A 22,353-nucleotide genomic window follows, 5' to 3' on the forward strand; every position below is an offset into this window, starting at 1 on the left:
CAGATGGGCAGCGGTAGCCTCAGGTTTTCTTGGCTTGCCTCTCAGCTTGGAACCTTTGATTTATGAACTGCAAATGAGCTGGGTCAAGGGTGATCTGGACGCTAGTATTTTCATCATGCCCTATCCAAGGTAGAGCCTGTTTCTCAGGAGTTGAGGTTGAGTGGAAGAAGGGAGTTCCCTGCCTGTTAGCCATGATCACTTGGAATTTAGCCTCTGCAACAGGTAGCTGGGGGTAGAATGAGAAATGCTGATGTCCTGTCCTTCTTGGGGAGATAGCACTTTGACAGGACGGTGGGAGGAGAGGGAACCCTATTCTTGGCTGCACCAGTAGGTAGTGTTTCTATGTCAAGGGAGGTGGAAAGGAAGAGGGAGAGAGGGAGTGAGTTGTGGTTCAGATACCTCAGACGTTCACTGTCTTACTGAGTTCTATTCGATTTTCATGAATAAATGTTTCTTTATTTGCTGTATGCTCATAGGGCCATTTCCAGAGACTGTAAATGGTATTTGTTTTGTTTTTTATAATTTTCACCAGTTTCCCTGGGGAGTAGGGTCCATGGAGCTCTTCACACTGTCCTGCTGGAAATGAAACTCTGAACCTTACACCTTTAAATGGGGATTACTGTCCTTTGGTATTTTAGAGAAGAGTTTTCAGGTGTCTTGAAAATCTTAAAGAGATTTTTTTCCCAAGGGAAGAGCCTATTTAGGAAATGAACATCAGGTCCATGGCAGAACATAAAGTTGCTGAGATTAACATGTTTTCATAGCACTTTTGAGTTTAGTACATAGCCCTGGTTTTTTTTTTAATTGAAATTTTTCTTATTTTTAATTATACTTGTGGCATCATAATTTTAAAAACTCGTTCAGAAAAGCTCATTTAATTACCTTTATTCTCTTTTATTTTCCCATAATTATAAGCTTCGTATTTGGGAGTATAATTAGATGTTTGGTTTTTGTTTTTGTTAGAGGCAGTAATGAACCAGGAAAAAAGAAACAGCATATCTGTCATATTGAAGGATGTGGAAAAGTTTATGGCAAAACATCTCACCTACGAGCACATCTTCGCTGGCATACTGGAGAAAGACCTTTTATATGCAACTGGATGTTTTGCGGCAAAAGATTCACAAGGAGTGATGAGCTTCAGAGACATAGAAGAACCCATACAGGTTAGTTGGTTTATTTTAATACTTGTACTTTTGACTATTTTTTAGTACATAAATGAAAATTTTGGTGATAGTTAGCTATCAAATTAGAAATATGCAAATTAAAGAGAGAATTCACTTTAGCAATATATGAAAGATGTTTAGGATCAAAATTCTTTATCTCATTTCTGAGATATATTTTATTGTACTTTTTGTAACCTTTATCAGAATAATTACATGATCTAGAATTTATTCCATATGCTTATCTAGTGTTCTTAGCATGTTGAATTCACATATATTATTTTCTGTCAGTATTTAAATAGATGAAAAGAGAGTTGAATTATGATCTTATTGGTGAACTCTATTAAGTTTTTGGTTTTTACAATCCTGGAAATTGACTAAAGTGCCAAACATAATGTAACAAATACCCACCTAACTCTGACTCGGAATTGACAACTGTTAATAAGTTATATTATCTGTTATTTTTTAATAAAACAAGTCATATAAAGTTGACATCATCTTTATCTTCCTACCTCTCAAAGATAACAGCTACCATGAATTTAAAGTGTAAGTTTTAGAGGAAGATGGGCACGGATGTTAGCCAGAGCCAATCTTCCTCAAGAAAAAAAAAGAGGAGGATTGGCATCGGATGTTAGCTCAGGGCTAATCTTCCTCACCAAAAAAAAAAAAAGCACAAGTTTTTAGTACAGTTTTATTATTCTTACATATATTGTTAATGAATATATATGTAAAATATTGTTTTGTGTATACTATGAAATTTTACATAAATAATATATTACAGTATCATAATTTCACTTATCATTATGTTTTGAGATCTATCCAGGTTCATATATATGTATGTATACATGTGCGTATTTCTTTTAACTGCTGTATATGGCATGACGGTACCACACTATATTAATCTACTTTCCACACTGTTGAGATCATCAGTAGGTTTTTTGCTGTCACAAATTTTGCTGCTGTGAATGTACAGTGGGTATGTATGAGAAGTAGAATTATTAGGTCACAGAGAATGTATATATTTGATTTTTCTAGATAACTGCTGAAGAGTCTCTAGGTGGCTGTTACCATATCTACTTCACTAGCAGTGATTGAGAGTTCTCTCTTCACTGTGTGTTCACCAATACTACATAGTGGCAGGCTTTGCCAGTGTTTGTCAATCTAAAATCGTTTCTCATTTTTAAAATTGCCTTCTTCCTGGTTATAGTAAGATTAAATATATTTTCATACATTAATTGGTCATTTATATTTCTTTTTCTATTGATTATTGCGTTTGCTCAGTTTTCTTTTCAATTGTTTTCCTATGCAATTTCCCCTATATTGCTAGTCTTTTATCTTTATGCTTCTTTTGTCATATGGAAGTTTTACATTTTTATTTAGTCAAATATAAGAATATATAAATGTATTCTTTTTTTTTTTTTTTTGTGAGGAAGATCAGCCCTGAGCTAACATCTGATGCCAATCCTCGTCTTTTTTCCGAGAGACTGGCCCTGGGCTAACATCTGTGCCTGTCTTCCTCTACTTTATATGGGACGCTGCCACAGCATGGCTCGACAAGCAGTGTGTCGGTGCACGCCCGGGATCTGAACCAGCAAACCCCGGGCCGCTGCAGAGGAGCGTGAGCACTTAACCGCTTGCACCACCAGGCCGGCCCCTAAATATATTCTTTTGTCTTGTGCTTTTTCTTTAATGAAATTCTCTTATCTCAAGATCATAAAGTTTTTAAACATATTTTCTTCTAATGGCTTTAAGGTTTTGTTTTTCTAAGTTTGGTCAGTTTATTAGTCTAGAATTTTTTTTGATGATGGAATGAAATGGTATAATTTTATTTTTCTTCCATATGGAAAGCCATTTCTTTTTTTTTTTTTTTTTTTGGGGGGTGAGGAAGATTGGCTCTGAGCTAACGTCTGTACCCCTCTTCCTCTTGGAAAGTCGTTTCTCGAATAGCCCATTCTTTCTCCATTGATTTGTACTGCAACTTTTCTCATATATTAATGTCCCTTTTAAGAGTTTTTAAAGCAGAAAGATTTAAGTCTTTAAATCAGAAAGACTCGATTTCTGAATCCTTTGTTTTGAAGGTTTTATCTATTTTTCAGTTCCTACACCAATACTATACTGTTTTAATTACCAGAGGCTTGGGCCGGCCCCGTGGCTTAGCGGTTAAGTGCGCGCGCTCCGCTGCTGGCGGCCCGGGTTCGGATCCCGGGCGAGCACCGACACACCGCTTCTCCGGCCATGCTGAGGCCGCGTCCCACATACAGCAACTAGAATGGATGTGCAACTACGACATACAACTATCTACTGGGGCCTTGGGGGAAAAATAAATAAATAAAATCTTTAAAAAAAAAAAAAATAATAATTACCAGAGGCTTTTATTAAGTCTTGATATCTGGTAGGGAAATTTCTTTTTTTTTGCATAGAACACTGACCCTCTCTATTTAGAACATGTCAAATATATGTATATTTGGGAATCAGTATTTAATTATTGAATAAATTAATAATTTGAATAACATTTTGAATTAGAATTTAAACTTTAACTTATACCAAGGTACGTGTAGAACAAAGGGGAAAGAGAACTGGCATTTATTGATCAGCTCCTGTATATCATATGTTTCAAATGTATTATGCCATTTGATTCTAACAGCAACATTATGAGATAGAAATTAGCTCCATTTTACAGTATAAATATATAGTAGATTTATACAGTAGAAATATTCTCAGAGAAGAAAAAAATCATTGTTAAATCTATAAGTGATAAATAAAAAGTTAGTCTGATATACACATAAACACAGATGAGTCTTAGTATATTGACTCAATCCCTGAGTTAGTAGTATGCTAAAACTAAGAATTTTAATTAAAAAGAAGGTTTACAACGAGTTGGGGCTTCTAATGCCACCTCACCATTCATATTGGCAAATATGGTGATTAATAATTAATCCCATAACAATGTTGATGTCTGTTTTAGAAAAACGTTTTCCCGTTTATGTCAGTATGAGAGGATGCACTATTTCCACCCTGGATTAGCAAGTGGGACAGATTAGGGAAGCCAAGAAAAATTGCTGCTTTCTTTAATTTGGAACCTCACATTATGATGTCATCATTTTGTTTGAGAAATGATAAGTTTCTAAAGTCCCTCTCTATCACACATCCACACTTACACAGATACACAAAACAAATTTATCCAAGGATTTATATATACATATACTTCAAAACCAAAGATTGATGATTTGGAAGTATATTTTCTTTCTTCTTTTTTTAATGATCCAAACTATTATCATCTATTGGCTTGAATAATTCAGAATTAAGTAGGTACTTTAAGCTTACTTTCAGTGTTTGCAATATCTTGAATACACCATACACAAAATTGTTTAAACATGTTATTGTGAAAAATATTGGGTTTAATATCAGCATATTTACGTTACTGTTAAAGATTTAATAGAGCAACTTCTAAGTGTTTATTCAGGTTGTTGAAAAGAATATGAAATGATATCTTTTGAAATAAGTATGTATTAAGCATTTAATATGTTAAGTTGAAAGCCTTGGCCATTCATGGCCAGAATCAGGTTTTATTTAATGCCCCACCACTACACTAAGTAGAAACTGAGTCAGTACCTTACTATGAGTGAATCAATGAGTAATTTTTCTTCAGTGCTCAAAATAGTGCATGCTTTTTTTTTGTAAAATAAATTTTAAAAGTTTTTCCGAATGATACATGCGTATGGTATTTAAAAATCAAATCATATAGAAGAGCTTGTGTTGTTAAGGAGATGCTTTGCTTCACCCCTGTTCTACTCCCCAGAGAAAACCATATTTAATCTTTTAACTGTTTTTACATTTTTATTCTTCCTGTGATGGCTGCCATATATCTAAATAATATGCTTATACTGTTATTTATTGATCTGTCAATAGTAGACACTATCTATTGACTTCTTGCTTTGAGAGTTAAGAATTCACCCCACTTTGCATCATCTGCCAACATTAAATTTTTTTTAACTGTGTGCAGGCCAGACATTGTCTCTTGATTCACCACTCTGTGATATGGTATTACTGTGTCTGTCCTTCATTTTCTATCTCTTTCACCTCTTAACTTCTCTCACCTAATCTTTTACTCTCCTCTCTTTTTCTTGGTGTTAAAATGTTTACATTTCTCTTCAGTAAGCTCTGTCTCCTTTTTTAATAGCTTATTAGTTCTTAAAATTGAAAATTAGTAAATAATAATTATGACTATCTAACGTGCTATGATTACATATCCTTTCCTGTATGGTTTTTGTTTTTTCTTCACGTTTCTAATTGCCTTTTTTCCCCTTGCATTGGCTAACTTTATCACCTCCTTTTGCCATTTCGACTTTTCAAGAATAGTATCAACTCCATCCAGGTTCTCCTTATTCCTGGAGGTCTTCAGCTTTCTGATTGAACACAGTCTGATTCTTGTCTAGGGCTGCTGCACAGCTATAATCTTGAGACTTTTCTTCCCTGCCCTATTGGTTTGGATCCAGTATTCTCAAGATCTCATATCTTCATTTTTCTCAGTTGGTTCCCTTGGTTGCTGCAAAACATTCTGAAATCCTTCCTACAAAAATGCATGGGCAGCTAAATTTATCTGAAAATGTCTTTATTTTGCTTTTCCACTTAATTGATAGTTTGGCTAATACCAAATTCCAGGTTGAAAATTATATTCACTCAAAATATTAACGGCACTGCTGTATTGTCTTCTTTCGTCCGTTTTACTAATAGTCCATGGTTATTCTTTTCTTGGTTTTTTGTAGGTGACCTAAGTTTTCCCTTTCAACTTTTAAGAGCTGATTTGTTTGTTTGTAACGTTTTTCTTTGAAGTAATTTTACTCTTACAGAGGAGTTACAAAGATAGTATAGAGAGTTCTCATATACCCTTCACGCAGCTTCCTCTAACACTAACCTCTTCCATAACCACAGTAACTTATCAAAACAAATAAATTAACATTGGTACAATACTATCAATTAACGTACAGACTTTCCCAGAAATATACTTTTCCTGTTCCAGGATTCAGTCTAGAATACCACATTGCATTTCTTTGTCGTGGCTCTTTAGTCTCCTGCAGTGTGTGAAATTTCCTCATTCTTTCCTTGTCTTTTCTTACCTTGACACTTTTGAAGATGAGGTATTTTGTAGACTATCCCTCAACTTATCTGATATTTTCTTGTGATTGGGTTGAAGTTTTGTTGTTGGGAAGAGTATCAGAGACATTATTGCCCTTTCACTGCATCATATCAGGGACATGACAAATATGCTGTCAATATTTCTTATTATTGGTGATGTTAACCTTGATGGATTGGTTAAGATAGTGTGTGCCAGGTATCTCCACTGTGAAGTTATTTTTTTTCTTGCCACTCTGTGTATTAGAAGCACGTCACTAAATCAGTAAGTCCAGGTCACACTCAGGGGGAGGCGAATTAAGCTCCACCTCCTGGAGGGAGGGGTATCAAAGAATGTAGACTTACATGACAACAACCAGAGTAATTAGTAAATATTTTAGGAGAGGTTCTTTGAGTCTATGCAAATATCCTGTTTCTCTTTAAAGAAAATGGTAGCGTTTCACTTTAGCGTTCCTCATTATATCTTCCCTGCAGCAGTTATTACTGTGATGTTCTAAAGGTCATTCTCTTATTTTCCTTATTGCTTGTAAATTTTTAGTTGTGATGCTTGTGTAAGGAAGATTTATACCTTCTTCCCCAATTACTTGTTTATTCTGTCATTTATTTATATCACTATGGACTCATGAGTATTTATTTTTTGGATTATAATCAAATACTGTGATTATTTATTTCCTTGCTCAAATTGTTCAATCTTTGGCCATTAGAAGTTGTTTTAGATTGCCTCCTCTGTTCTTTTGACATGCCTCTATCCTTTTTTTTTTTTTTTTTTAACCAGTAAGAGCTTTCTTTTAATCTTTAACGTTCTGTTAATTGCATAATTAGGTTTTCATTTATTGTGTGAACTGGTTGGACTCTTCAGCTCTGGGCCCCCTCCCACCCACTACCCACCTCCTGTCTCATTCTCCCCTTTTTATTTTCTATTCTCTTTGGACTCTTACTAGATGTATGTTGGACTCCCTATATTGGTTGTTTTGTTTTGTTTTGTTATTGTACAGCTTTTGTCTTTTTACTTTTTTCTTTTATTTTCTATGAGATTCCTTAACTTTATCTTTAGATATTTCTATTGAATTGTTTTTTAATTTCCAAGAGTGCTTTTTATTGTTTCTTTTTCTATCACGTCCTGTTTTTATTGTATAGATGCAGGAGCTTGCTGAAGGCCTCCGAGTTTTCCAGCTAGAATTTTTTTAATACTTATATTTCCTCCAGGATAATTTTTTTGTCTGTATCTTGCTTTTTCTGATGTTGTAGGCTTTCCTGCTTTGTCCAGTGATCCTTGGCTTTTGTTCAAGTTTATGATGATGATGATTGATCAGTATGTTTTAGTGAAGGATTATGAAAGCTTTAGGACCTGGTAGCTTTCATTTTAGACAATTGGATAGGGGCACTGTGTGTTATACTAGAAGACACCTAATTACCAAAATATAGTAGTATAGTATGGGACTACATTTCTTTAGATACAAATCCTCAAATATTTTGCCCCACTTTTTTGATAGTAGGGTTAATATTCCACATACAGACTTCCATTTACTGCTTTATGCTCCATGTCTCCCATCATTTTGAGTCTCAGAGTTCTACAGAAGACAGATTGGCTCCCTTCTAGAATATATCCTGTTCCTTCATAATCTCTATTCTAGTTTGCAGAACTTTGATACAATCAAAACTTGTATAATAATGCATAACACAAGTGAGTTTCACAGGATTTTTTCCCCTGCTTTGTCTCATAGCTTTGACACTGTGGGTGCTGGATAGTAGGTAGGCAGCAAACACTCTAGGAGAAACCATATATATTTAGACAGAGAACTGAGAAAAGGGGCCCCTGTACTCCAAGGCCAGCCCTGTTTGTAGGTTGCACTGCCGTAGTGGTAGCATAGGCACCTAAAAACCTGAGAAAATACCCATATCTCTGGCCAGATCAACTGGGCAATGGGAACCTTGTTTTCCAGCAAATGTGAGGGGAATCACCATTATTTTTGTCTTTGCCATTTCACCCTGATGGTGATGCCAGTCATGGTGTACGTGCAGGATGGTACAGGAGACCTTGAGAATTCTGGCTTTCTGGCCAGAGGAACCAGGAAAAGGGACACCTAGGAGTTGGAAAGCATGAGGGAAATTTTGGAGAGATCTGTAAAAGGGGATCCCTAATTACGGGTATGGAACAGAGTAAGTTCTGGGCTCATCTCCGAGCTGCGCATACACAGAACAGACCCAGAGAACCATAGCAAAGGCCTCAAGAATGAACTGTCTTATAAACCACCACCTAATTCCCAGTGTGTATTAGGCAGACCAGTCAACATAACAGAGTCTTTGAAAATGAATTAATATTGGAACTACTGCCCAAAGAAGGCAAGGTAGAACTTTTAATCTGAACCTAAATGGGTTGATTGCCAGCTAAAATGAAAAATTACTCTAGAGGATTTTTAACAGGACCCAGAGTTACCACAATAGTATGTCCAAAATGTCCAGGATACAATCCAAAATTACTCAACATACTGTGAACCAAGTAAATCTGACTGTGTCAAGATGATCCACATTTTCGAATTATCAAAGACTTTAAAACAGCCATTATAACCATCATCCATGGAGTAAAAGTAAACATGTTTGAAATAAAAGGAAAAGCAATTTTCAGCACAAAAATTAGAACCATAAAAAAGAACTAAATGGGCCGGCTCCGTGGCTTAGCGGTTAAGTGCGCGCGCTCTGATGCTGGCGGCCTGGGTTCGGATCCCGGGAGCGCCCCGAGGCACCACTTCTCCGTCCAACGTGAGGCTGAGTCCCACGTACAGCAACTAAAAGGATGTGAACCTATGACATACAACTGTCTGCTGGGGCTTTGGGGGGAAAAAAACTGAATAAATAAAATCTTAAAAAAAAAAAAAAAAAAAAGAACTAAATGGTAATTTTGGAACTGAGAAAATGCAATATACAAAGTTAAAAATTCACTAGATGTGCTCAATAGCAAATAGAGATAAAGAGATAAATAGAGGAAAAAGTGAAGTTGAAGATAGATTGCTAGGAATTGCAGTCCGAAGAACAGAGAAGAAAAAGATTGGGGGAAACACGTGAACTGAGCCTCAGGAACCTGTGAGACAATAATAAAATTGGTGTCATTGGAGTCCCAGAAAAAGAGGAAGAAAAGATTGGTGTAGAAAAGTATTTGAAGAAATAATGGCTGAGACTTCTTATTAGGTGAAAATTATACATTTAAGAAGCTCATTGAATCCCAAACAGGAACTAACAGAAAACTGTGCCCAGATACATCATAATCAGTCTGCTGAAAATCAAAGGTAAAGAAAAAATCTTGAAAGGAGCCAGAAGAAAATGACACATTACATGTAGAGGAATAAAAATTCAGTCAGTTGATGATTTCTCTTCAGAAACTGTGGAGGCCAGAAGAAGAAAAGAATTGTCAACTGAACATTTTATATCCAGTGAAAATATTCTCAATAACAAAAGCAAAATAAAGGGGTTTTTCAGATGAAGGAAAACAGAGATTTGTTGCCATTTGATCTGCTCTACGAGAAATGCTAAAAGAAGTTCTTTAGGCTGTAAGGAAAGGATACCAAAGGGAAATCTGGAATTTAATAATGAAGGAAGAGCAAAAGAAATGGTAAATACCTGGGTAAATAAAGCAAACTATTATTATTCTTAAATTTTAAAAAATGACTGTTTCAAGTCAAAATTTTAACACTGCTGGATTTTCAATGTATGTGAATGTAATATGTATGGTAAATATAACAAAGTGGGGAGGGTAAAGAAACCTATAGGGTTGAAAAGCTTCTTTTTGTACTGTGAAAATATAGAGATTGGTATGTATATTGTGAAAAGTTAGGTGTGTATATTGTAATCCCTATATCAACTACAGGCATATCTTCGAGGTATTGCAGGTTCTTCTCTAGACCACCACAATAAAGTGAATATCACAATAAAGCGAGTCACGGGAAGTTTTTGGTTTCCCAGTACATATAAAACTTATGTTGATGCTGTACTGTGTTCTATTAAGTGTGCAATAGCATTATGTCTAAAAAAAAAAAAAAAGATCACATACCCTAATTAAAAAGTACTTCATTGCTAAAAAATACTGACCATTATCTGACCCTTTGGTGAGTCATAATCTTTTTGCTGGTGGAAGGTCTTATCAAAAACATAGTATCTGTGAAGTGCATTAAAATGAGGTATGCCTACATTAAAAATAAAGAGATTCAGTGGGGAAAGGGGGAATAAATTAAAATAGAACACTAAACAATAATAATCCAAAAGAAGGGAGGAAAGGGAAAAGAGAAAAATGAAAAAACAGAACAGAAAGAGAAAACAGACAACAAAATGATAGACTTAAATCTAATCAAATGAATAATTACATACTATGCAAATTGTCTAAACGTAGTGATTGGAAGAGAGAGGTGGTCAGATTGCATTACAAAAGACCCATTTATATACTGTCTACAAAAAACCCACTTCAAATATAATCATATGGATAAGTTAAAAGAAAAAGGAGAGGGGGGCCAGCCCGGTGGCGCAAGCGGTTAAGTGCACACACTCTGCTGCGGTGGCCCGGGGTTCGCCGGTTCGGATCCTGGGCGTGCACCGACGCACTGCTTGGCAAGCCATGCTGTGGCAGCGTCCCATATAAAGTAGAGGAAGATGGGCACGGATGTTAGCCCAGGGCCAGTCTTCCTCCGCAAAAAGAGGAGGATTGGCAGATGTTAGCTCAGGGCTGATCTTCCTCACAAAAAAAAAAAGAAAGAAAGAAAAAGTAGGGGCCAGCCCAGTGGTGTAGCAGTTAAGTTCGAGTGCTCTGCTTTGGCCGTCTAGGGTTTGCTGGTTTGGATCCTGGGTGTGGACCTACTCACCGCTCATCAAGCCATGCTGAGGCGGCATCCCACATAGAGCAACTAGAAGGATGTACAACTATGGCATACAACTATCTACTGGGGGTCTGGGGAGAAAAAAGGAAAAAAGGAGGACGATTGGCAACAGATATTAACTCAGGGCCTATCTTCCTCAAAAAAAAATAACGGTCAAAGTATCAGCTTCCAAAAGAAAAAGGATAGAAAAAATATACATACCATGCAAAGACTAATCACAAGAAAACTAAAGTTGCTATATTAATAATAGGCGAAATACGCTTCGTGAAAATTACTAGATATAGCGGGACATTCCATAATGATGAGTGGGTCACTTTACATTGAAGACATAACAATTCTAATTGTAATATGCATCTAACAACAGAGCTCAACAGAGCTCTAAAATATATATGAAGCAAGAACTAATAAAACTGAAAGGAGAAATAGACCAATTCACAATTACTCTTGTAGAGTTGATACTCCTTTCTTAGTAATTGATAGAACAAGTAGACAGAAAACAAAAAAGGATATAGAATGTTGTCATTCAACTTACCCTAGTTGACGGTTATTACTCAAGCCAGTTGCAGCAGAATACATATTTTAATCAAGACAATCTGGAACATTCACAAAGATAGACCATATTCTGGGCCATGAGACACACCTTAACAAATTAAAAGAATAGAAATACAAAGTATGTTCTCAGATCATAATGGAATTAAACTAGAAGTCAGTAACAAAAACATTTGTGAAATCTCCAAGTATCTAGAAATTAAACAACACTTTTCTGAATAATCTGTGGATCATGATGATGTCTCTAGGAAAATTAGAAAATATTTTGACTGAATGAACATAGAACATAACAAAATTTGTAGGATGTAGGTAAAACAGTGCTTAGGGGGAATTTACAGCATTAAATGCTTTTATTAGTAACAAATAAAGTCAAAAATCTAAGCTTCTACCTTAAGAAACTAGAAAACAAAGAGAAAATTAAACCCAAAACAAGAAGTCAGGAAGTTATAATAAAGATAAGAGGAGAAATAAATACAATAGAGAAAATCAGTCAAACTAAAATCTAGCTTTCTTTGAAAAGATAAAATTGATAGGTCTCTGGCCACACTGGTCGAGAAAATTTGCCAATATCAGGAATGGAAGGAGATATCACTAGAGCCCCTACAGACAATATAATAATATAGGAATGCTATGAGTAACTCTACACTCTGTTAGAGAACTTAGGTTAAATGGACCAACTTTCATAGTTGACACAAATTACCAATACTTGCTCAAGAAGAAATAGATAACATGAATAGTCCTATATCTATTAAAGAAATTGAACTTTTAGCTAAAAACTTTTGACAAAGAAAACTCAAGGCTCAGATGGTTTCACTGGCAAATTCTACCATTTAAGGAAGAAATAGTACCAATTCTGCACAGTCTCTTTCAGAAAATAAATGAGGGAATGCTTCTATTTTATGAGGCCTGCATTACCCTGATACCAAAGCCAGACAAAGCCATTACTAGGGAAAAAGAAAAAAACTTAGAGATCAGTATCCTCATAAATATAGATGTCAAAATCCTCAACAAAATATTATCAAACCATGTCCAGTAATATATGAAAAGAATAATAGATCATGACTAAGTTGTGTTTATTCCAGGAATGAAAGGCTGATGAAATATTGCAAAATCAATCAGTTGATGTAATTTACCATATTAACAACAAAAGAAGAAGAAAAATCATATGATTACTTAAATTACACAAAAAATATTTGGGTAAATCTGCATTTAATTTGATAAAAATTCTCAGCAAACTAAGAACCGAAGGTTACGTCCTTAACCAGGTAAAGGGCATTTAGAAAAAATTCACAGTTAACATGGTACTTACTGATAAAGGACTTCATGCTTTTCCGTAGGATCGGGAACAAGGCAGAGTTGTCTGATTTTATCATTGTTATTCAGCATAGTACTGGAATTCATACTCAGTGCATTAAAGCAGGAAAAAGTCATAAAAGACATACAGATTCTAATGGAAGAAATAAGTATCTTTATTTGCAGACAACCTTGTCTATTTAGGAAAACTTGTGACATCTATGAAAAAAGTTGTTAGGACTAACAACTGAGTTTGGCAAGATTGCAGGGTACAAGGTGAATATACACAGTGAATTGTATTTCTGTGTACTAGCGGTGAACAACTGGATATAAGTAGTTTAATAAGTAGTGTCATTTATAATAGGATGAAAAGTGTGAAACACTTTGCTATAAATCTAACAAAATATATGCAAGATATGTTTACTGAAAATTAAACATTGATGAGAGAAATTGAAGATGATCTACTTATGGAGAGAGATACTGTATTACTCAATTCAAGGGGCCAATATTGTTTTGACATCATTTTTCCCAAATATATATATGGATTCACTGCAGTCCTTATCAAAATTCCAGCACCATTAGGTAGGTATTAACAAGCTGATTATAAAATTTATATGACAGGCAAAACAATTAAAATAGCCAAAACAGGGGCTGGCCCGGTGGCATAGCAGTTAAGTGAACGCGCTTCACTGCGGCAGCCTGTGATCCGGATCCCGGGTGCACACCAGCGCACCTCTTGTCAAGCTATGCTGTGGCGGAGTCCCATATAAAGTAGAGGAAGATGGACACGGATGTTAGCCCAGGGTCAGTCTTCCTCGGCAAAAAACTGGAGGATCGGCATCGGATGTTAGCTCAGGGCTGATCTTCCTCACAAAAATAAAATAAAACAGCCAAAACAATTTTGAAAAATATACAAATTTGACTCCTTCACACTACATGATTTCAAGTTTTCCTGTAAAGCTACAGTAATCAACACTGAGATTCTGGTGAAAAGGAGGACACATAGATGAGTAAGACAGAATAGAGAGTCTAGAAGTGGACCCATAAACATATGGTGCAAAAACAGTTCAGTGGAGAAAGAGTAGTCTTTTCAGTAAATAGTGTGGAAGATTGGACAGACACATGCAAAAAAAGAACTTTGACCTATGTACCTCATATCTTTTACAAAAACTAGCTCAAAATCACTCAAACCTAAATCTAAAACCCTAAAACTATGAAAGTTTTTAAATAAAATATAGGACCAAATCTTTGTGACGTTGGGTTAGGCTCAAGTTTTTAATACAACACCAAAAACACAATCCATAAAAGAAGAATTGGGGCCAGCCCCGTGGTGTAGCAGTTAAGGGCGCGTGCTCCACTGAGGTGGCCCAGGCTTCGGATCCCAGGCGTGCACCGAGGCACCGCTTGTCAAGCCATGCTGTGGTGGCGTCCCATGTAAAAGTGGAGGAAGATGAGCACGGATGTTAGCGCAGGCCCAGTCTCCCTCAGCAAAAAGAGGAGGGTTGGCGGCAGATGTTAGCTCAGGGCTAATCTTACTCACAAAAAAAAAGAAGAAGAAGAATCCATAAATTGAACTTCATAAAAACTGAAAACTTGCTCTTTGAAAGATCCTGTTAAGAAAGTGAAAGCACAAGACAGACTGGGAGAAAATATTTGAAAACTATATATCTGACGATGTACTTTTATCCAGAATATACTGTATAAAAAGTTCTCAAAACTCAACAATATGTAAACAAACAGCCCAATTTTTAAAAATTGGCAAAGAATTTGGACACTCCACTAAAGAAGATACACATGTGATGATTAAGCACATGAAAAGATGTTCCACATCTGTTATTTGGGGAATGCAAATTAAAACCACAACAAAAGACCAGTATACACCTATTAGAATGGCAAATCTGACAATTAGAAGTACTGGTAAGAATGCAGAGCAGCTTGGGACTCTCATATATTGCTGGTGGGAATGCAAAATGAGACAACACCTTTGGAAAACATTTTGGAATTTTCTTATCTAGTTAAACATACACTTACCATATGACCTAGTAATCCACTCCAGAGTATTCACCCTGGAGAAATAAAAGCTGTGTTCATGTAGAAAGTGAATCTGTGTAGCAGATTTATTTATAATAACCCCAAGTTGGAAAGAACCCAAATGTCCTTCAACTAGAGAATGGATAAAATACTGTGGTATGTCCATATATCAGAGTACTACTCCCCAACATAGAAGAATGAATTATTAGTACGTTCAACCACATGGATGAAATTCACGTGTTATGCTAAGTAAGAGATGTCAGCATCAAAAGGCTACCTATTGTATGATTCCATTTATATGACGTTAGGGAAAAATCAAAACTACAGAAGCAGAGAACAGTTCACTGTTTTCTGAAGTCTAAGGGAGGAGGGAGAGTTTGACTATAAAGAGGGATCATAAAGAAATTTTGGGAAGTGATAGCAACTCCTCTACAGTCACGCATCACTTAACGATGGGGATAGGTTCTGAGAAGTGCGTCAGATGATTTCATTGTTGTGTGGACATCATAGAGTACTTAGACAAACCTAGATGGTATAGCCTACTGCTATAGCTATACTTTTGTGTGACTGGCAGTGCAATAGGTTTGTTTACACCAGCATCACCCACAAACACGTGAGTAATGCATTGCGCTAAAACGTTACGATGGCTACAGTGTCAGTAGGCGATACGAATTTTTCAGCTCCATTATAATCTTATGGAACCACCATCATATACATAGTCCATTGTTGACATTTTTAGGCTATACCATCTAGGTTTGTGTAAGTATGTACTCTGTGATGTTTGCACAATGACAAAATTGCCTAATAGCGCGTATCTCAGAACGTAACCCTGTTGTTAAGCGATGCATGATGTAATTTTTATTTTGATAATGGCTACATGACTTAACACATTTGTCAAAACTCATAGAACTATTTACCAAAAAGAATCAATTTTACTGTATATAAATTAAATCATAAGTTTTTAAAAGTGTGAGACAAACTCATCTTTGAGAAATTACAATATAGAAAGGGGGAGAGATTTTGTAATTAATTTCTATTTTAACAATCCAAAACAGTTCTCAGCCTCGTGCATATGCCTTAGTATCATGCAACACTTCTCTTAGCTCTACCAAGGGTAATGGGATTTAGAGTCAGGGGGACTCCTAAAACTTATTTTGTGCAACCACATCATTTTATAAATAAAAACTAAACTGAAGTCTTAAGAGGCTGATTGACTTCTTTACCAAGGCCCCAAACCTAGTTCCTTGAGCCAAGTTGAGTGATTAGTGGTAAGAAAGAGCGAGCCATGGGAGCAGTAGAGAAAACAAATTCAGACAGGCAATAACAGTAACAATTAACATTTCTGAGCTCCTTCACTGTGCCAGGATTTTTCTAAATGCTTTTTTCTATTTTCTCATTTAATCCTTAGAGCAATAACATAAAATAAGTATCTCTGTTATTCCCAGTTAAAAATGAAGAAACTGAAAATAGAAGTTGCCTGAAGTTTTATATGGCTGGTAGGTGGAGCAGAGTTGGAATTTTTATCCTGAACTAGAATCCAACTCAGACAAAAAAGAAAATATGATATGTCAGGACCTATAAGCAGTTCACTGTTTGAGAACCATAATATTTGTGGGGATAGATAAAATAAAAAAAGTAGGCAGAGGGCATTTCCTGTGGGATGTTATATACTACTTGATTTTGTTTCTTATGCAGCCATAGGAAATGGGGAACCACTGAAAGTTTTCAGCAGTTAATCAAATAGTCATCTTTTCATTTTAGATCATTTGGTATTTGTATGGAGAATAGATTTATAGGGAATAATTTTGACACCAATTAGCAAAGGCAATAGGGATTGTTGATCAAGTCCTAACTAGATTAGAATTTGTGAAGAATATTTGGGACTGGTTCAGGAGATGTTTGTATAATAAAATTGATAGGACTAGGTGATTATTAGATGTGAGAAAAGAGATGATAGGTACCAATGATAACTACTACCAATTGAAATGGAGACTACAGGAGAACAATAAGTATATTGTAGAATTGTCTATCTCCAATTCTATGAGTTTCACTCCTTGTAGTTTGGGGCTCTGCATATACATTTATAATTGTTATGTCTTCTTGATGGAGTGACTCTTATCATTGTAAAGTGTCCTTCTTTGTCTGTGGTAGAGATTTTTGTCTTACCGGTCTGGTATTAGTATAGCCATTCTAGCTCTGTTTGCATGGTGTATCTTTTTTCTGTCCTTTTACTTTTAGCCTATTTGTATCTTTGAGTTTAAAGGGAGTCTCTCTTAGCATATAGTTGGATCATGTTTTTTTATCCATTCTGTCAGTCTCTGCTTTTTCATTGAAGAGTTTAATGCATCCATATTTAATGCAATTACTGATATGGACTTCTGCCCTTTTGGATTTGTTTTCTATATGTCCTCTATCTTTTTTGTTCTTGTATTCCTCCATTATTGACATTTTGTGTTAAATATTCTTCATGTGTTATTTTAATATTTTAATTCTCTTGTCATTTTCCTCTCTCTCTCTCTCTCTCTCGATAGATAGATAGATATAGACATAGATATATAATTTTAGTTATTTTCTTGGTGGTTGCCTGCCTTAGGGATTACAGTTCACATAACAATCTAGTTTGGATTAATACCAACTTTATTTCAATAGTATGGAAAAACTTATCTCCTATATAGCTCTGCCTCCCCATCTGCTGCTTTCGTCACCAACTACATCTTTGTATATTGTGTACTCATCAACACAGATTTATAATTATTTTTTACAGTTGTGTTTTAAATCAGAGAGGAGGAAAAAAATTAGTCACAAATCAAAACTGCATTTATACTGTCTTATATTTACCGATGTAGTTACCTTACCTGGTATTCCTTATTTCTTCATATAGATTCAAGTTATGGCCTACTGTCTTTTCATTTCAGCCCGAGGGACTCCCTTTAGTATTTCTTATAGGTGCAGATCTGCTAGAGACAAATTCTTTCAGTTTTTATTAATCTGGGAATAACGTAATTTTTCCTTACTTTTGAAAGGTAGTTGTGCTGTATATAGAATTCTTGGTTGACTGGTTTTTTTCTTTCATCTCTTTGAGTATATCATCCCACTGCTTTCTGGCCTCCAGGATCTCTGATGAAAAATCAGCTGTTATTTTTATTGACAATTCCTTGTAGGTGATGAGTCACTTCCCTCTTGCTGCTTTCTGGATTCTCTGTTTGTTTTTGACTTTAAACAATTTGATTATTGTGTCTCAGTGTGAATCTCTTTGTATTTAACCTACTTAGAGTTTATTGAGCTTCTTAGATGTGTAGATTAATGTTTTTCATCAAATTTGGGGTTTTCGGCTATCATTTCTTCAAATATTCTTTGTTTAAATATCTGAGACCAATAAATCTCTTCCTCTTTGCGAGAGGTTTTGTGTGCTTCTTGGGGCACCCTTTAACATTTAGCCAGCCAGTTGACAACTCTGCCTTAGCTTTCACTTCCTACTTACACAGAGCCTCAAAGATTAGGCACAGGTGAGAGTTTGGGCCTTCTCAGGCCTTTCCTGAGTAGGTTCATAGCACTAAGCATATATGTGGCCTAGATTCCACTGAGTATGTCAGAGCTTTTCAAAGCATCTATGGATATCTTATCTCCCAGCTTTTCTTTTTAAGCTTTTTGTTTAGTCTATTTATTATTTGCTCTAAGTATGATCCATTTTCTCGGGCATCCATGAAGTTAAAACACTCGCCTATAATTGTTTTAGATATGACCTTCTCCACCCCCAGAGAAGGCTTTTCACATTGGACTACCTCCAGGTTAAATACAATAGTCTTTTAAGTGAGGTCTTCCAAAGAACCACTAGACAGATCAAATAATGATAATTCTTTGGAATAGCTCCAGCTCTGTTCTGCTCCCTCTGGTGGCTGCCAGGCTGCTGGAGAGTGGAAAATGGAACTAGGCAAGTTAAAACATCACAAAGCTTGCTGTTCTTACCAAGATTCAGCCATTTTTCTTTAATGAGCGCTCCCTGAGTCCCTGCAAGCCTTGATTAATTTCCAGAATCTGAAAGCATTGATTTTGATAGTTTTTCCTAAGTTTTCTGATTCCTTTCATATAGGAGTGAATTTTTGGAGGTCACCATCTTTACTGACATTACTTCTCTCTTGGTTTTTGTGTTTTTCTTTATTTCTGAAGAAGTATAAGGATTAGAGAGAGAGTTGATGAGTTCTGTTTGTAGCGTGTTGAATGATGCTGTCTATGGCACATCTCAGAGATGTTGAATTCACAGATGAGTTGAAGAATCTGGATCATGATGTAGTCATCCATTGATAGATGATAGTTAAAACTATTAGAGTAGATGGGCCGGCCCCGTGGCTTAGCGGTTAAGTGCGTGCGCTCCGCTGCTGGCGGCCTGGGTTCAGATCCCGGGCACGCACCGACGCACCGCGTCCCACATACAGCAGCTAGAAGGATGTGCAGCTATGACATACAACTATCTACTGGGGTTTTGGAGGGAAAAAATAAATAAATAAAATCTTTAAAAAAAAAAAAAAACTATTAGAGTAGGTAAGATTGCCTTTATAAAAAAAAAGGATTTATAATGAAATGACCAAAGAGCTTCTATATTTAAGTAGATAATTACTGAAGGAGGAAATGAAAAATTACTCATTATGTAAATTGATGTCACTATAAATTCATGGTCTCAGATCTCAGCCAGTCTCTCAGAACAGCCTATCAATCCTACTCTTTTTTTGTCAGCTTCCTCAGTACCTTAATAATTGTCTAAACCTTAAGTCTTATTTCCCTTATCACTTCCACTCATCCTCCCCTTACTCGCAGTTTTCTACTTCAAGAAAATTTAAGCCACGTGACTTCTCTCAAATTGTCATCTCTACTCCTTGTAATTTACATTTATTCACAGATAATGATAGAGGAGAATTGAGTGTACTCATGAAAAGATTCATTTAAATGTTTTAGGCTGGATAGGTTAGAAGGAGTGTCCAAGAGGGCTTAATAGGTTGAGGGCATTGGAGGGTAGGATTGGAAGGATCCCAGGACTACTAGTCTTTCAGTTTGAATAACTAGGTTTCTTAGAACAAATCAAAAAATGATTTCCGTAATGAAAGTTACATGTAAAAGTCTGGTTATTTTTACTAAGAAATTGTGTATATGCTACACATGGACATTTGGTGAAAGTTATACATTGAGCACAGGGTGTGTTCAATGACATGCTTTGGATACTTATAATGAAGCTATATAACAAATGCCAGACATTTAAAAATGTCCCTGTCGTGGGTTGAATTGTATCTCCCAGAAAGTATGTTCAAGTCCTAATCCCCGGTATCTGTGAATGTGACCTTATTCTGAAAAAGGTTCTTTGCACATAAAGTGAATAAAGATGAGGTCATACTATGCCTAGTGCCTAGGATTTAGGACCTAGTGGGCCCTAAATCCAGTGACTGGTGTTCGTACTAGAAGGGGAGAAGACACAGAGAAACAGGGGAAAAGGCCATGTGAAGAGATTGAAGAGATGCAACTACAAGCCAACTAATGCCAAAGATTATCAGAAGTCACCAGAAGCGCAAGGATGAGGCAAGGAGGGCTTCTTCTCTAGAGCCTTTGTTGGGAGCATTGCCCTACTGTCACCTTAAGGTTGGACACCTTAAGCCTCCAGAATGGTGAGAGACTAAATATCTTGTTTTAAACCACCTAGTTTGTGGTATTTTTCTTACAGAAACCCTAGGAAACAGATACAGTTCCTTAGTTTGCTCCTAAAATTAATTTTAATTTACACATATGGAGATATGTTATCAAATTACAAACTTAGAAATAACATTAATAATTTATAAAGTATGTTTTATACATTATATTAGCTTATTTGAGGGCAACATTTTGAAAACCAGATTTAGGCAGAACTATGACAACTAAGTAATTGGCTCTTGATGGCTACTTCAAATAGAGCTTTAAAAGATCTGATTAATTCCATTCATCCATTCAAATCTATGATTCCATTTGAAAATCTCAGCAAATTTTTTCTGAGAGAAATTACTGTTAAGAATATCATGTTAGGAAGTAATCTAATGTAGTTTCTAGATATGAATCGTCTGTTTAAATCCTTTTAAAAACTACTGTATTGTAATAATCGTGTAATACAGCATGGCATTCTCTTAACAATCTGGGCAAAAGAGGCATTTTTTTTCTATATTCAGTTTATTAAACCAAAATTGTTTGGGTTATGTTCTTGAGATTTTCTTAGAGAAATAAAATTTGAAACTTGTCCTTGACATGCTTTGGATACTTATAATAAAGATATTTCACAGATCTTGAACCATATAATGGATCAGCTATAATTTATTTTCTTATCAGGCTTTAATTTTTTCAAGGTATATGTTGTTTAACTATTAGTTTTCTGTTGTTGCCATAACAAGATACCACAAATTTAGCAGCTTAAAATGACAGACATTTATTGTATCACAGTTTCTTTAAGTCAGAAGTCAAAACAGCCTCCCTGAGTCCTCTCCTTAGCATCTCACAAAGTCAAAATCAAGGTGTTGGCTGGGCTGTGTTCCTTCCCGAAGGTTCTGGGGAAGAATCTGCTTCTACCTCATTCACACTGTCAACCAAATTCAGTTTTTGCTGTTGTAGGACTTAGGTCCCTGTTGTCTTGCTGGCTGTCAGCTAGGGGCTGGTGTTTGCTCCTGGAGGTTGCCCACGTTCATTCCCATACTTCCCATGTGGCCCCCTCCAGCAACAGCAGATCAAGTCCCTCTCATACTTCTAATGTTTCTGATTTCTCCTGCTGCATCTCTCTGACTCCAGCTGAAGAAAGCTCTCTGCTTTTAAGAGCTTGTGTGATTAGATTGGGCCCACCCAGATAATTCAGAATAATCTCCATTTATTAATCTCTATAACCTTGGTTACATCCCTTTTGCTATGTAATAAAACACAGTGACAAATTCCAGGAATTAGGGCATCGACTTCTTTGAGGGGTCATTCTGGCTGCTATAAGTAACTAATATGAACAGTTTTGATAATTAATTGTATTAATTATAAAAATATTAGCCTACTAAGAATAATTATAAAAATAATTAAAATAATTATAAATATTAAAAAGATACTGTAGTGTGTGCAGTAGTACAAGAATTCTGTACCTCATTGGGATAAAGATAATGATAATGTTTGCTAAGAGTTGGAAATTTAGAAATTGTTCGAAACCACACAAAACACACTTCTGTGGAAAAAGATTATAAACTGAAATATCATTCCCCTACTTACTTGTCCAACATAATTTACTAATATTGAGATTCTAGCCAGCTTTCATTACTTGAAATTAATTGGACACTCCCACCACT

The 22,353-nt window shown here is 35.8% G+C and overlaps 1 protein-coding gene across 5 annotated transcripts in view; it reads left to right on the forward strand.

Moving 5' to 3' along the window:
• SP4 (Sp4 transcription factor) overlaps positions 1-22,353 on the forward strand; it is a 79,500-nt gene that overhangs the window by 51,940 nt on the left and 5,207 nt on the right. For 3 of the 5 annotated variants that reach the window (XM_004418934.3, XM_087428694.1, XM_087428688.1), the window contains one exon: positions 964-1,163. In XM_004418934.3, coding sequence (XP_004418991.1) covers positions 964-1,163 — 200 coding nt within the window. Of the gene's footprint in view, positions 1-963; positions 1,164-3,291; positions 3,595-22,353 lie in introns of those variants that run through there. The other 2 variants (XM_087428704.1, XM_087428700.1) reach the window with 2 other exon arrangements.

Source organism: Ceratotherium simum, chromosome 1 (assembly GCF_057802395.1).
Source record: "Ceratotherium simum simum isolate JZ-2026a chromosome 1, ASM5780239v1, whole genome shotgun sequence".
Taxonomy (NCBI): Eukaryota; Metazoa; Chordata; class Mammalia; order Perissodactyla; family Rhinocerotidae; genus Ceratotherium; species Ceratotherium simum.